Source organism: Eretmochelys imbricata, chromosome 1 (genome assembly GCF_965152235.1).
Source record: "Eretmochelys imbricata isolate rEreImb1 chromosome 1, rEreImb1.hap1, whole genome shotgun sequence".
In the NCBI taxonomy this organism is placed as follows: Eukaryota; Metazoa; Chordata; order Testudines; family Cheloniidae; genus Eretmochelys; species Eretmochelys imbricata.
Genome location: NC_135572.1, coordinates 336,178,456 through 336,201,083, shown reverse-complemented (window position 1 = coordinate 336,201,083; position 22,628 = coordinate 336,178,456). Strand labels below are relative to the sequence as shown.

Sequence of the window (22,628 nt, the reverse complement as noted above, 5' to 3'; positions counted from 1 at the left end):
CGTCTGTTTCAATATGGGCTTTATGTCACAGTAGCACTGTGCTTACTAAATGTAACAATATTGGACTAGACTGCTGTTTCTGCAGGATACAACTGAGTAGGGCAACAGGAAGCTGTTTACAGCTCCCTTATTCTCTGCACAGCCCTAGATGTTGCTTAGAGCAGCCTAATGCTATTCTACCATAGGGACTGTTGCCAGCTGATCTGAAGGACCATCTATCAGCTAAGGAGAGAGGAATATAGCATACACCAGCCACACTCCCTCCCCAACCCCTACACTGTGGGTTACAAGGATATTGAGGAAGCAGACAAGCAAATATTTAGCGGAGAGGGGGAAATACAGCCAGACTTCTATCCCTTCGCAGGCTGGAAAATCTGCTCCATTCTCTTCAAACTATCCTTAATATAGTGTTATAAGCTTTTAGTATACTGTATTTTAAGAACATATCCTTTTTTCAGGAAATGTTGACAGGCCATAAACTCAGTTTTTATCAGCACTCCCACCAGCTGTATCCAAGTGCATGTGCAAGTCGTAAGACATTACTACATTAATGTATTACTATGCTAAATGGCTGTAGGTAGAGAGAGCATACTGATCAAGTTTGCAGATGACAAAGCTGGGAGAGGGGGTGCCCATACTTTGGAGGGTAGAGCTAAAATTCAGTGGGATCTTGATAAATTGGAGAACTGGGCGATTGACAACAAAATGAAATTCATCAAAAACAAATGTACGGTGCTACACTAAGGGATTAAAAAAATGCACAGAGTGGGGGGAAAACTGGATTGGTACTTTCTTATTCTTTAAAGCAAACAAAAAGCAGCAGTACCCAGAACTACTATACTAGACTCATTTTATTCAGGATTATTTTATTCCCCAAACCTGTAAAACGTAACAGAAGAGACTCACTCTGGTCACTTGCTAATACAAATGATTCTGGTGTTCTTTCTGGTAGTGGGGGAGAGGAGTCTTCACTCACATCAGCATCTAAATCGAATGTATTATTGTAATTAGACAAACTAAGAATGATGTAGCTTTGTTTAAACAAACAGAATTTCTAACAACACTTAATAGGTCAATTTTTACAAGTCTACAGTATAAGGCATTGTATAAAGAAAAGTTTAAGAACAAATACAGATGCAACAACAGGTTTATACATCAAATGAAACCATTTCCTATATCATTCTCCTACTTTAGTGTGCAACTCCTTGGGGAAAAGGCAGTGTCTTTGTATTGTTCAGTGATTAGCTCACTGACTGTTCAACAAATCAAATATCAAATGAAAAACTACTTTCTGTTCAGATGCCTAGGGTCCTTCAGTTTGTGCGGGGCGGGGGCAGAGAAGTGTAGCCTTAGTGGTGTTTGAGAAGTTTTTAGTAATAAGCTCAAAACAGTAATACAAATAAAGAAAAAACTTAGTGTGCATGTTTAAGGCAACGAAGCAAAAACAAGGTTTTGCGCTACCTACTCTGAATTTAAAGAGAATTAGGAAGCCTCTGTACTGGAGAGCTCTACTATTGCTTCTTGAACCTTGATGGTTGCACCAGTGCCAACAGCAGTAGTGCAGTGTATCCACAGCAGCCATTTTGTTTTACTTACAGTTCTGCCCTGTGATAAATGAAGGGAGCGGGGTAGCTCCCTTTTATGGGCACCCAGACAGCCAGTTAGCTACAAAATCCCTGTTAGTCGCTGTTCTCTACTTGCTTTACCTGTAAAGGGTTAAAAAAGCCCATAGGTAAAAGGAAGGGAGTGAGCACCTGACCAAAAGAGCCAATGGGAGGGCTAGAACTTTTTAAAATTGGGGAAAAAACTTTCCCTGTCTGTTGTTCTCCAGAGAGGAGAGACAGAACAGCAATGCTGTAAGAAGCTTTAAACCAGGTATGAAAAATCAAATCATACTTAGGAATTACTTATCTGAACCCCAGATATGTAAGTAGATCAGGGAATGTCTAGAAAGACGCAATTATGTTTCTCTTTTATTTCTTTATGGCTCGTGGATTCCCCAAATGCTTTTGTTTTGCTTGTAACCATTAAGCGGGACCTCAAGAAAAACCATTCTTGCTGCTTAATTATTATATTTGCTCTTTTTAAAATCTAGCAATAGCATAAGTTCCCAGATGTATTTTCTTTCTTTTTGTTTTTAATAAAATTTACCTTTAAGAACAGGATTGGGTTTTTGTGTCCTAAGAGGTTTGTGCATATTGTTTAATTAGCTGGTGGCAACAGTGGATTTCCTTTGTTTTCTCTCTCAGCTCTTCCCCGGAGGCAGGTGAAAGGGCTTGAGGGTACCCACAGGGAGGAATTCCCAAGTGCATCTTCCTGGATCCAAAGGGTTGGGGTTTTTTTTTGCACTTGGGTGGTGGCAGCATCTACCCCTCCAAGGTCAGAGAGAAGCTGTAACCTGGGGAGTTTAATACAAGCCTGGAGTGGCCAGTATTAATTTTTAGAATCCTTGTGGGCCCCCCAACTTCTGCACTCGAAGTGCCAGAATGTGGAATCAGGCTTGACATGCCCCATGTCACACAGCACACGTATTTTCACACAGCACACTAATCAACCTTTGAAGGCACACTGCCTTTCGAGTTTTTAGCCCACAATTTCAGGCTTCCTGAAACAATGGCTTGCTAGACATTTGGAAAATGTTTCTGCAAGCCCATGAAAATTATGAGAGAATGGGGGGGGTCAAAATCCCCCAACTCCTTTAGAAACTTAACCATTCATATCCACGGCCTGTTTGCAAAACGGAAACAAAACTGAAGCCAAGACAATTTTCTGCTGGAGGTAAGAGAAGACTACTATTTGTTATTAAATATTATTTTCTTTGCTGGTGGTGGGTTTAACTTTATGTAATAGCTTTTGCTGATCCTCCATTTTGTAAATGTATATGATTTTGATTAAGGATATTATAGAAAATGAAGTAGTCTGGTGTCCAGTGAGATTTAATGATACTATGAAGGATAAATTATTCCGCTTAATGAAATTTTAACAGATATACCGAAAACCATCTTTATTTAACACAACACATACAGGTCAGCTGAAGTAATCAATGCAAAACACATAATAAAACAGTTTGTAAATAGACACTGTAGGGACAGGAATTGCATCTTCTGTGGATCCTCATGGTCTTTTTCCCTAATCCTGATGAGGGGCAGAGTTGCATGGGAATGCCCAGGAAGAAGCAGGTAAGAATGGCCAGTCCAACATGTAGTGCTCCTGTCTAATGGCACTGTACTGAAGAGCTGGAACATAATGCACATGTGCAGGGAGTCAGAGAGGAACAATCTGCAATTTGCCTCTTGCTCTGCATTTATTTCCCGTGAAGAGCTCCCTGTGGTACTCTTTTCCCAGTAGGCTCATTTCCCTGTCACAATAGATGTATTCCATCATGGCTTCTCTGTCCTCTTCCCTGAACGTACACAAAAAAGGTGGACTGTCCTCAAACTTCTGTTTCTTGTCCTCCACCTCAAATTCTATTACTGTGTATTTTCACACCCCTATGATGGTCACCATTTCATCTCTTGCTCTGCCTTAGCATAGAGATAGGTCAAGCATCTGCTCCTTCTGGTGCTGCCTGTTCACTATCTTGGTGTAACTAACATTTCCAAATTGTGGCCTTGATGCAGTTGTGGTTTCTAAACTGAGAAATAAGGAGAGAGTCAACAGGCATATTAATGTATTGACCATCCTTGAAGTACCAAGGAATGTCATAAAAGTAGCATTCATTTCCCTTTTAAATTCAAACTCTAAAGATAATCTGTAAAAGATTTATTTTAGAAAACTGAATATGAGCCCTTTTGCTTCATTACGATTTAGAAAACGTTTGGGTTCTTATTTTTACTCACTTGTTGCCTTTGAAATATCAGGAATACGAATTCATGTTTTTCCCAGTTTTGCTGGAAGACTTACCGGATATTTCCAGAGAACATATAGTCAGCTCTCACACCTTAACAGAAAGTTAGGGCATGTTTAATTTTTAACAAAGGCTTCCTTTTTCCAAAATGTTAGTAACAGAACAAAAAGTGTCTACAAATACCTTCCTCTTTCCATTGTTAAGCTTTCGCTCTAAGCTCGTGACATTACTTTCAGAGGAGTAAACTCACAGCAACATATCTTGTTTAGAGGACCTTTCATCTCCCAAGTCCTCATTTAAAGCTTGCTCATCTGCTTGTATCCAGAAAGGGACACTCTGCAAAGAGATCTTCAGCACCCAGAATGGTTTTGGATAAGCCTTTATCCACATCAGTTCTGGATTTGACCACATATGTCCTTTCCACCTTTCCTGGTCCCTCAACAGCACATTGCCAGCTTTTTTGATGCTGTCCAAAATGAACTCGGACTAAAATAAACTCAGATGATGATGTGCTGAGAATATCATCAATGTGTCATAAATAGGTGTCTTCCACTCTGCTGTGGAGCAACTGTCAATGTTACAGGCCTTGTTGCACTGGACCTTCAGACCCTCTATCTTCTCCCAGAATTAATGATACTTTGCTTGGCAAGACATTTGGAACCCAGCTGCAAAACATGGTATTATGAATCGGTTCAGCTGGGAGTAATCTGCTGGTTGCTCCAGGTTCTCAAACACCGGGACACTTCCAAACCAGCTGGCAGCACATTTATATGATGGTTTCTTCTGACATACTACAAAAGTGGCCTGGTAACTCAAGAGATTGTGAAAACACATGTACTAACATCCCAAGCATGTGCAATCCAATTTGAACGGGTGAAAGGCTTCTAGCAAATTTGACCCTTGTACAATACAGAAGCACCTAAACAACAATTGGTGCGCTGTAATGCACACGAATTGCACTGTTGCAGCTGTTATGCCAGTACTGTTCTCTACCCTGGTGATGCAATGGTGGAGATGAACAGATGACATAATTAACTCAAATGGCATCCACAAAGTCCGTGAGCACTGGTGCACTGTTGGAAGCCTGGCATGTGGACTTGCTGGCATGCCTGTAACAGTAGTTAGCATGCCAAAATTTTCTAGTATAGACAAGAAAAGTTCACACACACGTGTACGGTCTCTTCTTTAGGACTTTTAACTACTTATTAGCACTTTCATCTCAAAGTACTTTACAACCAAGTGTCACAAATAGCCTTCGTGCGGTTATGTCACCGGGTGGCTAGCCTCTTAAATGAAGTGGGTCCAGCTTCTCTGGAGACTAAGAGGTGCACCCAGTTGGGAGCCTAATGAGGGGGCAGGTGGCACCTGATTGGGAGTATGATTAGAGAGAAAACAAGACAAGAGAGCTTGAAAAGGACTGGGGAGGGACTCTACGAAATGAAAAACTGCATGATAGCTCCTTAGACTCTAGGCCCAGGAAGGGCAGGAATAAACTATTTAGCTATGAAGAACAGCAAATCCCCATCAGAAAGAAGGGAAGCCCAGGGCAGAAAAAACTGTACCTGGATGTGAGGAGCAGCAGAAAGACTTCAGGAAGCGGTACGCTTGGGGAGGGAAGAAACTGGGACAAACTGCAAGCAGCAGCATAAAGCCTTAACAGGAAGGTGCAAAGTTTGAAGAACCTGGTATAACAGGCTGAGACTGAGAAAAATAAAACCCCAATGAAAGAGCTGTTTCAAACATAAGTGTCTGCATGGTAATCTTTAAGAGACAACATGGTGCATAGTCCTAGTGTGACACTGTGGATGATGACTCCTGATCACCTATACATGGTTCTGTTTAAGGGAAAGAAACCCATCAGCTTAGGGGTGGTGCTCCACTGAGGCCTGCTCCATTTGAATCATTTGTCAGAAAGGACAAACTGCTACTGCAGCACTGAAAAACTTAGTCATACAATCAAAGCATAAAGCCTAAACAGCCCATCAAGGGTATTAAGCACAATTTATAATCCTCATTTTAAGACCAGCCCTTGAATGTTTTTGCACCAGCATATTCTCTAATACAACACAACTGGTTACCAGGAAGAACTGCATTTGACCATTAAACATGGTTCAATCAGCATAATACAAGGGAGACAGGTGAACCCACAACGACCAGGCGGCACATATATGACAAACTAGAATCTACCACAATTTAAAACTTTAAAGGGGAGAGTCCTCTGCCTAAAATGTTTTATCAAGTCTTCTAGAAACCACAGTTCAGACTTCATTTTTAAGTTCTCTCTCCCTCTCACACACACTTCTGATGCAGCAATTCCATTGATCAAGCCTCTCGGTGCTATGTTCTTTTCAGTCTTTCATCACCTTTATACCACACCTTGCATTCCCATCTTTTTTACATCTCACTTTTATGTCCTCACAGTATCCATGCCAGGAGAACATGGCTAACATGTTCAGACATGAGGAGATAGACTTGAACATTATCATAACTTGGGACTGACAATAGCAAAATAGACATAGCAACAGCCCTGGGTGAGAACACCAAAAGCCCGAGTAGAAATGCATTGAAAACAAACAGTTTAATATGAATTTACCTGTTTTTTACTAGTCTCAAGACAGACCATTTTGGCAGATATGCTAAATAGGGGACGGAAGCAAAGGGTATTTGCTTTTTGGTACGTGTCTTATGATTTTAAAAAACCTTAAAATAGGAATTAGCTACTTTTAACCCTTAGTCTATGTGCAAGCTATGCTTGTAGAAAGAATTTAATCCTGAAGCACCTGTAAAGATAGTGTTCTTTTAGATTTGTCAAAAGATAGTATGCTTTTAAATATAGGTCATTTCTGACAGAAGCACAGCCTAGGAAAAAATATAAAAACTTCCAAAACGCTTCTCTGAAGCGGCAGCAAAGGGATCACCTTTTGTTTAAGAAAGTTGACTTCAACATCTCATATCACTGAACACCTTCCCCTCGTTTTGGGCCATTCAAGATGGTGGCACACACAAAAATCAGTAAACTGCTTCCTTATAATTATCTTAATTTTAAAAAGGCGTCAACTATATTCAAGAACTTTGTCAAGCATGGTTTACTTGATGCCACAAATCTGAATGATTTTGTCAATATGTGATGGTTCATAAAAATATAAGAATGGCCACTCTGGGTCAGATCAATAGTTCATCTAACTCAGTATCCTGCATTCTAACAGTGGCTGGTGCAGATGTGTCAGAGGGAACAAACAGAACAGGGCAATTATTGAGTGAGCCACCCTTGTCATTAATTCCCAGCTTCCGGCAGTCAGAGGTCTAGGCACACCCAGAGCATGGGGCCATATCTCTAACTATCTTGGCTAATAGCTATTCATTGACCTATCCTCCAGGAACTTTTCTAATTCTTTTTTTTAACCCAGTTATGCTTTTGGTCTTCACAACACCTACTGGCAAGAGTTTCATAGGTTGACTGTGTGTTGTGTGAGAAAGTACTTCCTTTGTTTTAAACCTGCTGCCTATTAATTTCATTGTGTTATGTGAAGGGGTAAATAACACTTCCTTTTTCACTTTCTTCACACCATTCATGATTTTATAAACCGTATTACATCACCACTTAGTCCTTTCTTTTCGAAAGTGAACAGTCCTGTCTTTTTAATCTCTCCTCATATGGAAGCTGTTCCATACTCCTAATCGTTTTTGTTGCCCGTCTCTGTACTTCTTCCCAGTGTGTGTGGTTTGTTTTGTTTTTTTGGTTTTTTTTTAAGATAAGGGAACCAGAACTGCACGCAGTACTCAAGTTGTGGCTGTACCATTGATTTATATAGTGGCATAATGATTTTCGATCTTATCTATCCTTCCCTAATGATTCCTAACATTGTTAGCTTTTTGACTGTCACTGCACATTAGTGTTTGATGTCACCTGCTCAATTATGTTTAACATCTCTCTTTTGAATGGAACTAGGGTGTAAGCCTACCTTCCTCACCCCGTTCTGGTGCAGCGAACTGCAAAAACCACAGAGCCCAACAGTAGTATTAGAAATGCATCTTCTATTCACAGCGTAACACGTTTCCCAAAGAGCGATAAAGCAAAGATGACTGTTTTACTTTAATCAGTGGTGACCATCAGACAGTGGTGACTGGACAGATAAATTACTCAGAAGGGAGTATTGCGGCTATGTTTTTTGTTTTTTTTTTTTTACTGTGAATGTAGTTATCCAAACTAATTGGATATCCAACATTTAACAGACTGTGATATTTGTTAAGTACACAAAAAATTTACACTAATATTTCCAAGTATCCAAAGTGGTGGAATGAAGGGGCAACCTAACTTCAGATGAGAAGAATGAGACTGTTGAAAAGGTAGAAACAGGCTATTCATGGAGTAAATGTTTCTCAATACAGCACTCAAGGCAGTTTATCAAGGTTTGTAGTAACAATACAACAGGGTTAACTCACAGGAGATTGGGAAACTAAATTAGATTGTTGCAGAAGCAGCCATACTGTCAATTTAAAGTTTAAGATTTGTAATTAAATATTTCTTTGAAATACTGTCTTAAATTATGAAATAAATATTTTCCCACTCTACAGATTAAAAGTGACAAATCCAGCTGAAATACAAAAAAAACCTACCTTTTTCCTCTTCAGAATGTCTTATGCTTGGAACATCTTGTCTAGCAATGGACATTGATAATACTTTTCTAGCAGAAATGTTTTCAGTACTAGTTGAAGCAGAAACTGTGGCACTTGCGGTTGAAATATTAGACATACTTTTGGTCATGGCTCCATCAACGTTCTTCTCATCTGTGTCAGAATCATCGGAATGAAGAGGATTAGTGAAACAGAGGGGTGCTCTAACTAAAAGTGTACTGCCCCGATGATCAACTGTTTCACTGGAAGAGCATTCCACTTGAGATGTGGGGTTTGGTACCAGAGAGGCAGTTTTAATACTATGACTTAAGACATCTGAGGACATAGCCTCAGATGCAGATGTAGGCAGTGCATTTTCAGGCCCATGTAGTGACCACATGGCATGCTCCTTCTCTTTGAGAAGCAGACGGTCTGGTCTTGGTGGAGCATCAGAATCCTTCTGGCTCTGCAGCACTTCCAGTGAAGCTACTACGGCTTTGTTAGACTGTGGCACACTGTATTCCATACTAGAGTTTTGAAAAGAGTCTACAAGTGAATCCCCTGAACTATGATCCAGTGGCTTAGAGTTCTTATGCATTACACAAGACGAAACAGACTTCATTTTAATTGCATGTCCTCGGTTCAAAAGAGTATTCCCATCAAAGCTTCGTGGTCCCTCCTGAAGAGGTACCTTCTTAATTTCAAAACTTAAGTTGCGCTCCAGCTTTTTCTCCACACGTTCATTGGGTTCATTTTTCCCTGAATGTTCTGTTGATTTATTATAGTTTTCATTGAGGTCTGTTGAATGGTCTGATGAAACCATATGCAAAACTGGCTTTGGATGGTATCTATCATTGTCCTGCCACACAGTAGTGACTGTCGGATAAGCTGAAGGAGGAGATGGTGTTAAGATGGGTGGTACTGGGTGAGGCTCTGGAGGCTGCAAGATTTCTTCCTTAACATCTCCTTCTACAAGACAACTGCAAAAAAGTAATTATGTAAATTCTCTGTACTTCAGCATTATCACATCTGATATTATAGCTCAAAAAATTCTGAAACATCCAACATACATTAATCTTAAACCATGGGTAACACTTCTACTGCTTGCCAAAAATGGTTGTATAATATGGCTGACAGAGCAGATATGAACCAAGCACAACAGTATAAATGGCAAGGGATTAGTTGATAAGTCTTCCAAAATATAACTTGAAAAAGATGCTTGATAATGCCACAAATACTAACTTTTAAGGCCAGATCTTACAAACCTTAACCCATAAAATAGCTTCAAAGCAGATTTTCCCTCACTTTCCTCCCCACAGCTGACTCTACAGAGCATTTGTAGAATGGTCAGACCTTCTTAAGAACATAAGAACGGCCACACTGGGTCAGACCAAAGGACCATCTAGCCCAGTATCCTGTCTTCAGACAGTGGCCAATGCCAGGTGCCCCAGAGGGAATGAACAGAACAGGTAATCATCAAGTGATCCATTCCCAGCTTCTGGCAAACTGAGGCTACGGGACACCATACCCGCCCATCCTGGCTAATAGCCATTGTGACGATACTCCCTGAAAGACTTTCTGGGGAAAAAAACGCAATTGGATTCATAGGAGCATAAAGCGCCCTGTAAAAACCACTGCTTTTAGTGAAGCTAGGAAAAAATCCCTATATTTAAACAAAAATAGAAATATTTCAAAAGATATCTTAGATACAGACTCTTTTTGGTACTCAATCACTCTCAACTTCTAGCTCAGTTTGTTGCCCTCATCCTCCCCAAATAAAAGTCTATTTGACATTTAGAGACATTTTAAACAAAACACATTTTCTCCATAGATTTAATGGCAGTATTGTGAATATAGATTCAGTTTTTGTTACTCTGAACATTAGTTTATACACTAACATGTCGATGGCATAGCTTCAGTGAGTTACATACAGTATATAAAACAGATTCATCTATTGGAGTATCTGATTTGTTGACAAGAAATTTCATTACCACCTTTTTTGGGAGAGAAAAGCAACAGGGGTAAGGTCAAAGACACCTCTGAAAATTTGTTTTAGTGAAATTCGTAAAGTGGATTTTGACAGGAGTTTACAATTTATACTATTTCTATTAAGTGTTGGTAGAAAGTTTGTAGTTTTTGAGAAAGGGAGAAATATTTTAGGTAGGAGTGTGTAAGATATACAAAATAGGTATCTAATAAAATTTACTGTAAGGTGACACTGAAGTAACAGGTCTTCTTGATGTTAAAATAATTAAAATGACTTAAGATTTATTTAAGAAGTCTACACACAGGAATCACTTGTTATATAGAGGTAGGTTTTTTACAGAGCCATTAAAATTGGGGGGTCTTTTCCACTATGAGAATAAAAAGCATACTATCTACTGGGGTGTGAAATTAATGCAAGCAGGGGAAAAGAATTAGAGTAAAACATTTTTATGAAGATTTTTGATGCAGAAGCAATTAAATATAATCTGGTGTCATGTATGCTAGAGACTTTGATACTTGGGTATGAGATATCAGTGGATGAACTTTGGAGAGTAATTTTTCAATAACCACATTTCCACAAGAGGATTTGAATACATTTACTCAAAGTGAATCAATTTCCCCTACAGTAAAATTAAGAAAAATGCATTAAGACACTTTCATTCAGCAGATGGCATTATTATTACAAGGGAAAAATGTGTCAAGCACAGGATTATATGCAAGAACAATTATGTGGTTTATACAATTAATTGCCCTTGTGATGTCATACCTACATGAAAGGGGAAAAAAAGAAAAAAAAAAAGGAGTGAGAAATTTTACCCAGAAGAGTGAACTCAAACCTTGGGTTAGGCTTTTAAAGAGTATGGGACATCCGTTATCCAGGCTTCATGCCCAAATTCCATAAGATATGAATAAATTTTGATGCAAGAAAAAAATTGGAATTTTGACAGACTTTGAATACTGTTTTTCTGCATAAGCGAATCCGAATAATGGAATTTCAATGTTTTTTGGCCTAACAGCTGATTCGAACGTTTGGGTTCACTATACAGGAATTTTACTCATGATATCTAGTAATATCCCTTCCAGCTTGTTAAAAATGGCTTGGCAAAAAATCTCTTGCAACCATCTTATTGTAATTAAGAGAAGAGTGGTTAACTGGAGCCATTCTTTAGAAAAATTTGGTTCAATTCTCACAGAGCGTAAACCAGAGATGTGCTGAGCACCTGCAACATCCATTGATTCTGCAAAGTGGACGATCAACACCTCTCAGGAACAGGTTCCTATTGTCTTCTTAAGTAATATGTCATTGCTTTAAGATGTTATAGTTTGTCAAACAGGAGTAACATAGCTATGTGAATTCAAATATTGGGTATGTAATATATTTGAATATTTGTTTGTTCACATCCTCAGGAAGACTTTGGCTAAAATGTCAATGTGATGTGATGTGCCTGTCACTTTTACAGGAAGGCTGCACCACTCTTGAAGATTATGTAAATGAATTTCTGAAACATTCAGCAAGCCATTAAAGAAGAAGATTTTAAAATTAGACTTTAATATGCTATTTCGTGTTCTGGAAAACATCTACTTGTCCCTGGATTTATAGATAAAGTTTATCTAAAAACAGTGAAATACTATTTCAGATTACTGACACCTTTCAAAAACAAAACAGAGTGAGACTGACCCAAAAGAGCACAAGAAAAACTCCTTATGACTTAGGTCTGCTGCTTCCAGCAGAGTAGGAGAGATGTTTCCAGGATACTAAAAACTGCTTAGTTATCTTCATAGCTTGTATAAAGGTGAAGAATAGTTTATGTAGCGACATAAGTATTTTTTTTTCCTATGAAATCTGTCACAGTAAGCCCTGGGGAGAAAAGCTTTTAGATCTTAATCACCTTATTACTCCTCACAGCATTTAAATGAACTTCAATATAAAGATGTACTATATTTTCATAATCATTACACAGCTTTCATTATAAAATCTGAATATGCTCTGATTTGGAAGTTAACAGTTTGTTACTTTTTAAAAATAATTTTAACTCAAGCTAATTTATTGTATAGTGCCCTAAAGTATACTGGATGTTTCAGAAAAGGAAGATAATCTACACCCCCAATAAAGTTTACAATCTAAAAATGTATAAACACAATAAGTGAGATGACAAATAATAGGAAGAGGCTGGGTAATGCAAATATGGAAAAGCATTTCTATAAGTGCACCCATCCTCCAACCATGCACCAAAGGATTAATAAAATAGACAATTTAAATTTTAAATCACTCTGTGCTTAGTGGAAAAGTGCAACTGTATTAAAATAGGGCAAAATGTAGTTCAGATTTAAATGAGGACTGGCTAGCGTCCAAATGAAAAACCCTCAATCCATGGTTACTCTGTTTAACACACTGTGGAGTTTTATCATCAAATAAAAGAGTGATGTCAAGGTCATGGAATGCAGCTGCTATGATCAACCAAAAATAGATACTGAGCTCTACATTCTTCTGGATAATTAAAAGAGGAACATTAAACCCTATGTAAGTGGGCTGAGGCTAGACACCATATTATTCTACTTTATTTAAGCATCAGATCTTATTCAGCCATAAGGGAGAAACACTACAATTTGCTTAACTTGTCAGAAACTGAATTATAGGTTAACACATATACCCATGCCTCAGGAATCATCAAAAATAGCCCACTGGTGATTTTCTAGTAAAAAAATAGTTAAATGAAAAATGTTTTTAAAATCACCATTAACAAATTATTAGCAGCCAACCGATTCTTGAACTGTTTTTAATTTTAGCCTAACTGAATATGTGTTAAAAGGTTCTTCAGAGTTTGAAATGTGGCAGAGGAATTGCTTGCCATTACGGCATGCAGCTTCATTCACAGTAAGTGGCAATTTGACTTGTATCATCATCAACATTCTAATCTCCTCTCCCAAATAAAGAACTATTGTGTTTTCTATAGAAACAGAAACTAAATCAGGATGATGTAGAAACACTGTCATGTTTCTTTTACCACCAATTTCCTTTTCTCACGCCTTCTATTTTCCCATTTCTCGTTCAGCATTGCCCTTACCTTTGTACGTTTGTGAAATATTTCAGCTGTAATTAGTTTAATCATTTAAATGTTGGGTCTAAAGGATACTATCAGTTTGAAAAAAGTTACCATTTTTCATCCTACTGAACACCAATTCCCATTATCCTTTTCCTTTACAGGTGTCTTACTTATTCTCTAGCAAACAAAGCTACCAAGTAATTAGGTAAGAGAGCTTCAAGGACTTGGCTCACTGAAAGATACCTGTGTAATTTAAACATCTCCTTCAGATCCTAAAGAACCAGCACATCACTGCTGGAGCTGAAGTAATTGAGTTCTACTGTACCGAAATAAGTCTAAATTCCAAGTTAATCAAAGCTCTGGCTTTGCAGCTAACAGTAGGAATAAAATTAATTCTCCTCAGTCTAAAGTACTTAGATAAAAAAATCAGTGTGGCTATTGTATCAACAGGCACGAATACTGTAATACTAGAGTCTGAGATTTACTAAGGCAGTTAGCATGAGCACTAGTTAAAGAACCTCCCGACTCAACGGCTCCCAGAATTAACTATACGGTGCTGTTATCAGATGAAATTGGGACAGCATGAAATGTTCTTACTCACAAGTTAGTGGCAGGTCTCAAAATTTTTTTCTTAATTTTTTAACATTTTGCCAATATCAAGTTCAAACACAATCTACCTAAAGATGATTATGTTCAATAAGGAATCACTATTTGCTCATATTATAGAAACATTTTAAATGTTTTGTACTGTGTTATAACTTGTTATAATTCCAAAACCATTAAGGAATGTTACTGGAAGATTCTATTGGGAAGTAAAACAAGACAAAAAGTGTACTTAAGACATCCTTTTCATGTGATTAAAAATGAAAAACATCAAGAAACAAGAATCTATTAGAATTCTATGAGGGGGTCAACAAACGTGGACAAGGGGGATCCAATGGATATAGCGTATCTAGATTTTCAAAAAGACTTTGACAAGGTCCCTCACCAAAGGCTCTTAAGCAAAGTAAGCTATCATGTGATAAGAGGGAAGGTTCTCTCATGGATTGGTAACTGGTTAAAAGATAGGAAGCAAAGGGTAGGAATAAACAGTCAGTTTTCTGAATGAAGAGAGGTAAATAGTGGTGTCCCCCAGTGGTCTGTACTGGGACCAGTCCTATTTGACATATTCATAAATGATCTGGAAAAAGGAGTAATCAGTGAGGTGGCAAAATTTGCAGATGATACAAAACTACTCGAGATAGTTAAGTCCCAGGCAGACTGCATAAAGCTACAAAAGGCTCTCAAAACTGGGCGACTGGGCAACAAAATGGCAGAAGAAATTCAAATGTTGATAAATGCACAGTAATGCACATTGGAAAACATAATCCCAACTATACATATAAAACGATGGGGGACTAAATTAGCGGTTACCCCCCAAGAAAGATCTTGGAGTCATTGTGGATAGTTCTCTGAAAACATCCACTTAGTGTACAGCAGCAGTCAAAAAAGCGAACAGAACGTTGGGAATCATTAAGAAAGAGATAGATAATAAGACAGAAAATATATTGCCTCTATATAAATCCATGGTACGCCCACCTCTTGAATACTGTGTGCAGATGTGGTTGCCCCATCTCAAAAAAGATACATTGGACTTGAAAAAGGTTCAGAAAAGGGCAACAAAAATGATTAGGGGTTTGGAACAGCTGCCGTATGAGGAGAGATGAAGACTGGGACTTTTCAGCTTGGAAAAGAGACAACTAAGCGGGACTATGATAGAGTCTATAAAATCATGACTGGTGGGGAGAAAGTAAATAAGGAAGTGTTATTTACTCCTTCTTATAACACAAGAACTAGGGGCCACCAAATGAAATTAATAGGCAGCAGGTTTAAAACAAATAAAAGGAAGTATTTCTTCATACAATGCACAGTCAACCTGTGGAACTCCTTGCCAGAGGATGTTGTGAAGGGCAAGACTATAACAGGGTTCAAAAAAGAACTAGATAAATTCATGGAGGATAGGTCCATTAATGGCTATTAGCCAGGATGGGCAGGGATGATGTCCCTAGCCTCTGTTTGCCAGAAGCTGGGAATGGATCAGTTGATTACCTGTTCTGTTCATTCCCTCTGGGGCACCTGGCATTGGCCACTATCATAAGATCGGATACTGGGTTAGATGGGATATGGCTGGTTGGACTTGGGTCTGCGTACTACAGTGTGGACACCAGAGCCCCAGCTTAGGTCAAAAAAATTTTAAGCTAGGGTTGGCAATCATGGATTCTCAAACCCAGGGTCCCCTGACATAAGTCCTGCTAACCCTGGGCTTACCTTGCAGTGTAGACATACCATTAGAAAGGAAGGTATCTTACAGATGTGCAGCTTTCCAGTTGATCTTTAATTTGCTACTTGTGTATCTGCCTACAAATAAAGGTTTTCACAGGTTTCAAATGCTGACATAAGAATGGCCATACTAGGTCAGACCAAAAGGTCCATCTAACCCAGTATCCGATCTTACTACAGTAGCCAGTGCCAGGTGTTATAGTCTTGGCCTTCACAACATCCAGAACTTTTGCAGGGTCCAGAACTTTTGCTATATTTCTGAAGCTTTGGGAGCAGCTTGCCCTGTACCCTCCTGTATAAGATCATATGCATGAGGGTGGGCATGCAAGTCCAGAAGCAGATTGCTGTAACTGTTTAGAAGCTGGCTGTCCCAGACTGTTACAGGTCCATTGCCACCCATTTGGTGCTGGAAAGTCGACTATTGGTAAATGGTGGCAGAGATTTGAGACAAGCAGGTGTGTGGTTTAACCCAACATGACAGGCATATTACTTAAGGAATATTCTTAAGTAATCACTGGCTTTGAGAGAATGGCATGATGCCAGTAAACCAAGTGCCAGCTCTAGCCAAGGCCATAGGTGTTAACTGACAAACTCATAGATGGAAACCAAACCAGCTCACCTGTATGTTAGGTTTGTTCTGAATAGGTATTAATTTTATAAGAATATATTTAGACTATGAAATGCTTGTAAATTGCTGCATGCATTAATCTCACTTGTAATGTCTGTATTCCATGTTACAAGGTAAGACAGAAGTTTGTTTTATAAAATTGTAAAAATGCCTGCTTTGAACTTGTGAACGGAGACAGGAAGAGTGGTTCTCACCACCCATCAAGACAAACTATCAAGACATATATATATATAAATCTCCTCACTGTATTTTCCACTGAATGCATCTGATGAAGTGAGCTGTAGCTCACGAAAGCTTATGCTCAAATAAATTGGTTAGTCTCTAAGGTGCCACTAGTACTCCTTTTCTTTTTGCGAATACAGACTAACACAGCTGCTACTCTGAAACCTATCAAGACTTGGTGGGCCCTCTAGGACAAAGAGCTTTCTTGATTGCCCCATCCACCCATGAAGAATTTATATGCAGGAGCACTCATCCCATTGGTTTGTACTCTGGTGAAAGGCCATATAAAAGGGGCTCACAAGAAGAAATAGTTCTCTTTGCTGTCTGAACTCTCACAGGGCCAGAGACACCAAACCAAAGCATAGATCCCCAGGATCAACCTGGATCCACCCTGTAAAACATTTTGAACATAGAGATTACTACATTTCTGTCACCTTTAGAAACCATAGATGGTAACTCATTTGTGTATATATGTTTGCTTGCTTTAACCTGTAAATAACTAATTTATTTTTCCTAGGCCTGGTCTACACTGGGGGGGAGTGGGAATCAATCTAAGATATGCAACTTCAGCTACGAGAATAGTGTAGCTGAAGTAGATGCATCTTAGATGTAGAATCACTTTGCGTCCTCACAGCGTGGGATCGACTGCAGCCACTCCCCCATCAACTCCGCTTCCGCCTCTCGTCATGGTGGAGTTCTGGAGTAGACAGCAGAACAATCGGGGATCAGTTTATCACGTCTACACTAGACATGGCCTTAGTTAATAAACTTTTAGATCGTTTATTACAGGATTAGCTAGAAGTGTTGTTTTTGGTGTAAGATCTAGGGTACGTGACTGGTCTCTTGGGACTAGAAACAACCTGAATATTTTGTGATTTTTGGTGACAAGACAGTCCCTTGGGCTCTCCAGTCTGTCTGTGACTCCATGTAAGACTACTACAATGATCCAAGAGTTCATATTTGTTACTGGGCTGGTGAAATCAAATTACAGAACATACCACCAGTTTGGGGTATCTGCCCTGTTTTTGACTGTCTGTCCTGAGGTAGGCACTCAAAGTTATGAGCCACTCCAAACAGTGTGACAGAGGGTTTCCAAACTGCAATGGGGCCATTGCTGGGACTCATGCTCATCGTGTGCCCATATCAAGGAGCACATGAATTCATAAACCGCAAAGGGTCTTACTCCATAGTTACGAAGGACCTTGTGGACAACAGATGCTGAATTATGAACCTCAATGTTGACTGCACTGGAAAAGTTCATACCACCAGGGTTTTCCCACCAACTGAGACAAGCTGGAACACTATTCCCACCACATGACTGTCATAAACAGGTACTCACAGTTATTCTCAGGGACCCAGCATGTCCCTTTTTGCTTTGTGAAACCATACCCTGATCTTAGAGGCCCTGGCAAAAAAAGGTTTAACTACAGTCTCAGCAGGTGCAGAGCGGTGATGGAATGTGTGTTTGGCCTATTGAAATCCTGCTGGCAATATTTACAGACCTGTCTGGATTTCAGTGTCACCAAAGCCACCATTATTGTGGCTTGCTGTGTTCTTCATAATCTTTGTGAAGCCAAAGGTGAGCCATTTTCCCAAATGGAAATATGACAGACACTCAGCCACAAAGTGCACCTAACACAGCTGCAGCTGGATACACCGGGGCAACAGAAATTAGGGATGCTTTGTGTTCCCACATTATGACTGGCAAGGGCCAGTGGCAGAGGGAGAATAGTATGTTTATGAACGTGCTTGTTGGGGGTGGGGATCGGGTAAGCATTGATTACTTTTGTGGGAGGGGATTTGATCACCCTGTACTGTCCGTTTGAATGACATGACTGCTTATTATGAAATGCGGGGGCGGGAGGGGGGAAAAATAGTATAGATTGATGTTTATAGCTGTATTGAGACACGGGTTTTGCATGAACAGGAGTGGGGAACCTCTCTCTCGCTTATTTTCATCCAGCCTGCAGGCCACATACATTCAACTCACCCACCGGGAAGGGAGACTTGGGGCTTCCCCCGCCTTCGGTGGGGCGAGCCGACTCTCACGGGGGGGCTGGAGCCACGAGCACTGGCTTGCCCTGCTGTGTGTGGAAGCCCCAAACCTCAATGTCCCCCATGCAAGTGAGCTGAACGTATGCAGACCGCCACTGATTTTTTTTGATGGGTCAATGTCCCCTGACACAGAAAAGGTTCCCCACCTCTGGCATACAATCTCCCATGCGTTTATTTTTAGTATATGATGTGTTGCCGTGACAATAAAATTTCTTTACAAAATGAAAATCTTTATTTTCAGACATGTATTGGAAAAGTACAATATTAAACTGCTGCCTGGCAGGCCAGCTGCCTTTAGCACACCAAATCAGCAACACCAAAAGCTTTAAAAATAACCAAGAGCCAAGTGCATAAACAAGTGCAAATAGTTGAACTATATACAAGACACCCTCCATGTTTTCCACACACTTGCAGCCAGGACAGGGGTGTCCATGGGGGAGAGGTTCAATACTGAGGACCGCATGAGACACATTTGCCCTGTCCTGTCACTAATAGGGTCCCAGTGAATGGGCCACCCAGCCATGGAGTTGTCCAAGCTGGTCCTGGAATGCAGGCCAAGGTACCATGGAGGGGACAAAGGCCATGGTGCAGGTGCAGCAGGAGCCTGCACTTTTGCAGCCATTAGAGGTAGCAGCCACTCAAACAATTCTCTGTTGTGCTCTCTCTTCCTCCTTTAGCTGCCATTCTTGTTCCAGGAACCGTGAAGAGTGCCTGTTTCCTTGTCCTCAAGCTGCAAAGCCAGCCCAAGCCTGTCCACTTGCCTCTCAGTATGTCTTTCTTCTTGCCGCAAGTCCCTTTGCCTTTGGTACTCACGCTACTTATTGGCCCAGTCCAGAACTTCAATCAAATTAGTCATACTTCCTCCTGGAACCATTTACGAAGGTACGACGAGTCAGGCTTCTGCAACGTGGGCAAGCTAAGGAGGTATTGCAACATGTAGAGTTTGAGAGGCCTGGAACAGGACAAGACACAGATCTTGAATATCACTATGCAGGAGCACCAAATAAAAGTCTTTTTCGAATTTCAAGGATAGAAAATGTTACTTTTTGATACTCAATGTCAATATATTGGCAGAGGACTTCTCCAGACCACAGAAGCTCCTTGGACACAGCCAGATTAAATCGCAGTGAGAAAAATTGCATGCCACCAAAGTATTCATACATATGGTGACTGAACACCAAATCCATAAATGGAGTGGGCTGGTGAACTATTGAGGTGGCCCTGAAAAATACCTTTCCTCAAAATGTGACTATCTGGAGTTCCTGCTATGGGTTTGGGTCAGAATTCAAGGGGGAATCAATAGGATGCTGCATTAGCTTCCACATGGCTTCAGACCTCCTATGGCTTCCGATACAGTCTTTTAGGACTGCATGAAAAAAGACAGCTAGTCCCTCTCCCCCCGGCAAATTTATGGACTGAATTCAATCTCCCCAGTCATATTTGGGACTAGTGGTTTCATCACCCATGGAATGTACAGACCACATTTAAAAGAAATGAACCTCTTCCCCACCATACAGTTCAGTCCTTTCAGGCAGCTTGTTACCAACTCAGAGTATTGAGCGACATACATACAGGGAAAGTAATATTAGTTTATTATTTTAACAAACTGGAATTTATTAGAAAAAATGTGCACCTTCCCAGTAAAAATTCTCTTTTTATAGGCTTGTTTTACTGTTTGTGTTTCCTGGTCTCTACTTTGAATTCCCTGTGGTGGGCGATGGTGGCATCGTGATGTCACGGCACTGGCATGCAATCTGCCATTAATGGATACATGCTTCTATCTAGGGCTGATCTCTTTTGCATTGGTTCTTACAGTAGAAATTGCTCCCATTGTTATATTAATAAACACAAAAACAGACCCAGAAACTTACTTGGCTCTGGGGTAGCTTCTCCCTCTTCTGTTTCGGCTGCCAGTTCTGCAGTGGGGTGTTCCTCCAAGGGGGCGTAAAAAAAGCTCTTCCGAGTACATCCTCAAGATGTGCTGCAGCTGCTCCTGTGGCAAAGCTGCCTCCTAGGACCAGTTTCACCAATAGTGTTACTTCATTTGCCTCATTTGGCACCTGCTACTGGCTCCTATTTATTTCCATGCTGGCTTCTGGGACCAACTGGACGCCATCCCAGCTTACCAGGTCATCGTACACAGTTGATGACTCAGTGCACTCACCAGCACCCAGTCAGACTCCTCATAAAATGGGCATGATGGTGGTGAGCAGCCAGAGATGCATTTGTGGTCTCTGGTTTTCTGGTACTCTTGAGCTGCTAATCCATTTTCTGCACTGATCGCCAGTCCGGTAAGTTTCCAGTGCCACCATCTTCTTTCCTAGTAGCTGGTATTCATGGTCACTCCTAGTACTCTTACTAAAACCCAGTTTTTCTGGCCCTGCACCAGAGATTAACCAAAATCTGGCTGTGCTCCTATGACCATGAAGTAGCACTCTTTGTAAAGGGACATCTGGTCAGTATCCATTGCAAACACTGAAGGTTTTCCTAGGGTGTGTTTGCAGCTTGGCAATCAGAATAAAATGGAGGGGTTAAACACCAAACTGCTGCACTGGAACAAGGCGGGTGCTTCCATTTCCATGGAGTCAACTGCTCATTCTTGGGAGACAGAGGACAAAGGAAGTTGGCCGATAGCATTGTGGGATATTATTGGTGGACTCCAAGGACCAGAGTCCAGGAAAGGAGGGGTGCTGCAAAACATCCCTACACTATACTACAAAACAATAGGGCTTGAACCCTGGGTACCATCTTGACTTGGGTTCAGACCAACCCTCCATGCTCACAGGGTCCTGGGACCCTGGGTCAGAGCACATGTTCAAGAGATCTGTGTGTAGACTGAAGGGGAAGGGTTAGGGTTTTAGCCTGAGTCTGAGCCCAGGCTTACACTACAGTGTAGACATATCCCAAGATCACCCAACCCAATGAAGCATTAAAGGATTTTCTTTTTATTTCCGGTATAAGCCTGTTTTCTTTTACAAAAAAAATCCTCTTGGCAACATCTCACCCCATTAATATGTATATGAAAGTTTATTATAATTTTATCAATCGCTATATACCAATGGTTGCTGTGGCAAAATATGTAATGCACAATTATACTTTTATGCTCGCAGATAAAACTCAGGCTAACAGTTATATGAAGTTAAATTGACAGAGAGCACATTATTTTATCTTCTAAGAGGCCATATTCAGAAATCCCTCCCAAGTGGATCAAACCTCTAAACCTTCAACAGAGGAAGCTAGAATGATCAGTCAGGAAGAGCTAAGATAAAAAAGTCCCACTCCAGGAATTGTATTCAAACTTTTTCCATAGCTATTGTAACTGTTAACATTAATAAAAAACTATGTACGTGAGGGGAAATTCAAGAACTGTAACAGTTGGATACAGTGAACAGAAGAAAATATATAGGTAAGCCAACTGAAAATTAAAGAATAAAAAAACTGTTTAAACATATCCCTGCAATAACAGAAGGAAAAAGGTTAGAATCAGAAACTGGTAAGTAGTATTACCACTGACCACATGTAAGTGGGGAGTGAAGTGCAGAGAAAAGGAATGATTAGGGGGGTCATATGGGAATGTGAGCCAAGAGCTAGAAAAGGGCATGTTAGTGGGATGCCATAGTAAGAAAATAACTTCTTGCCAAAATGCATCCACAGATTTTTGGGACATGAAATCCAGGTAATTTGTGATAGCAGTAGGAGTTCTATAGCTCTAGAGCAGAAGCAAAGACTGATAGGGATTTGATGTGCTGGCCCAGTTCCTTACTCCACTCTGCCATCTCCATCTTCCTCCATCTCTACGGTGAGAAACTGCTCAATTGTGATGGCTCAATGGTCATGCCACTACTCTTGGGGGGGCGGAAAAAGCAGTTTTAGGACCAGATTTATGAAGAGTAATTTTGTTTCTTTGCTTCAA

General features: G+C 40.2%; 1 protein-coding gene across 3 annotated transcripts in view; it reads right to left on the bottom strand.

Annotated features, from left to right (window-relative positions):
* Positions 1 to 22,628, bottom strand: part of PTPN12 (protein tyrosine phosphatase non-receptor type 12) — a 145,953-nt gene that overhangs the window by 11,511 nt on the left and 111,814 nt on the right. The window contains exons 13-14 of one of the 3 annotated variants that reach the window (XM_077836018.1): positions 8,465 to 9,441; positions 907 to 984 (exon numbers count right to left, since the gene is read on the bottom strand). In XM_077836018.1, coding sequence (XP_077692144.1) covers positions 907 to 984; positions 8,465 to 9,441 — 1,055 coding nt within the window. Of the gene's footprint in view, positions 1 to 906; positions 3,635 to 8,464; positions 9,442 to 22,628 lie in introns of those variants that run through there. The other 2 variants (XM_077836028.1, XM_077836037.1) reach the window with 2 other exon arrangements.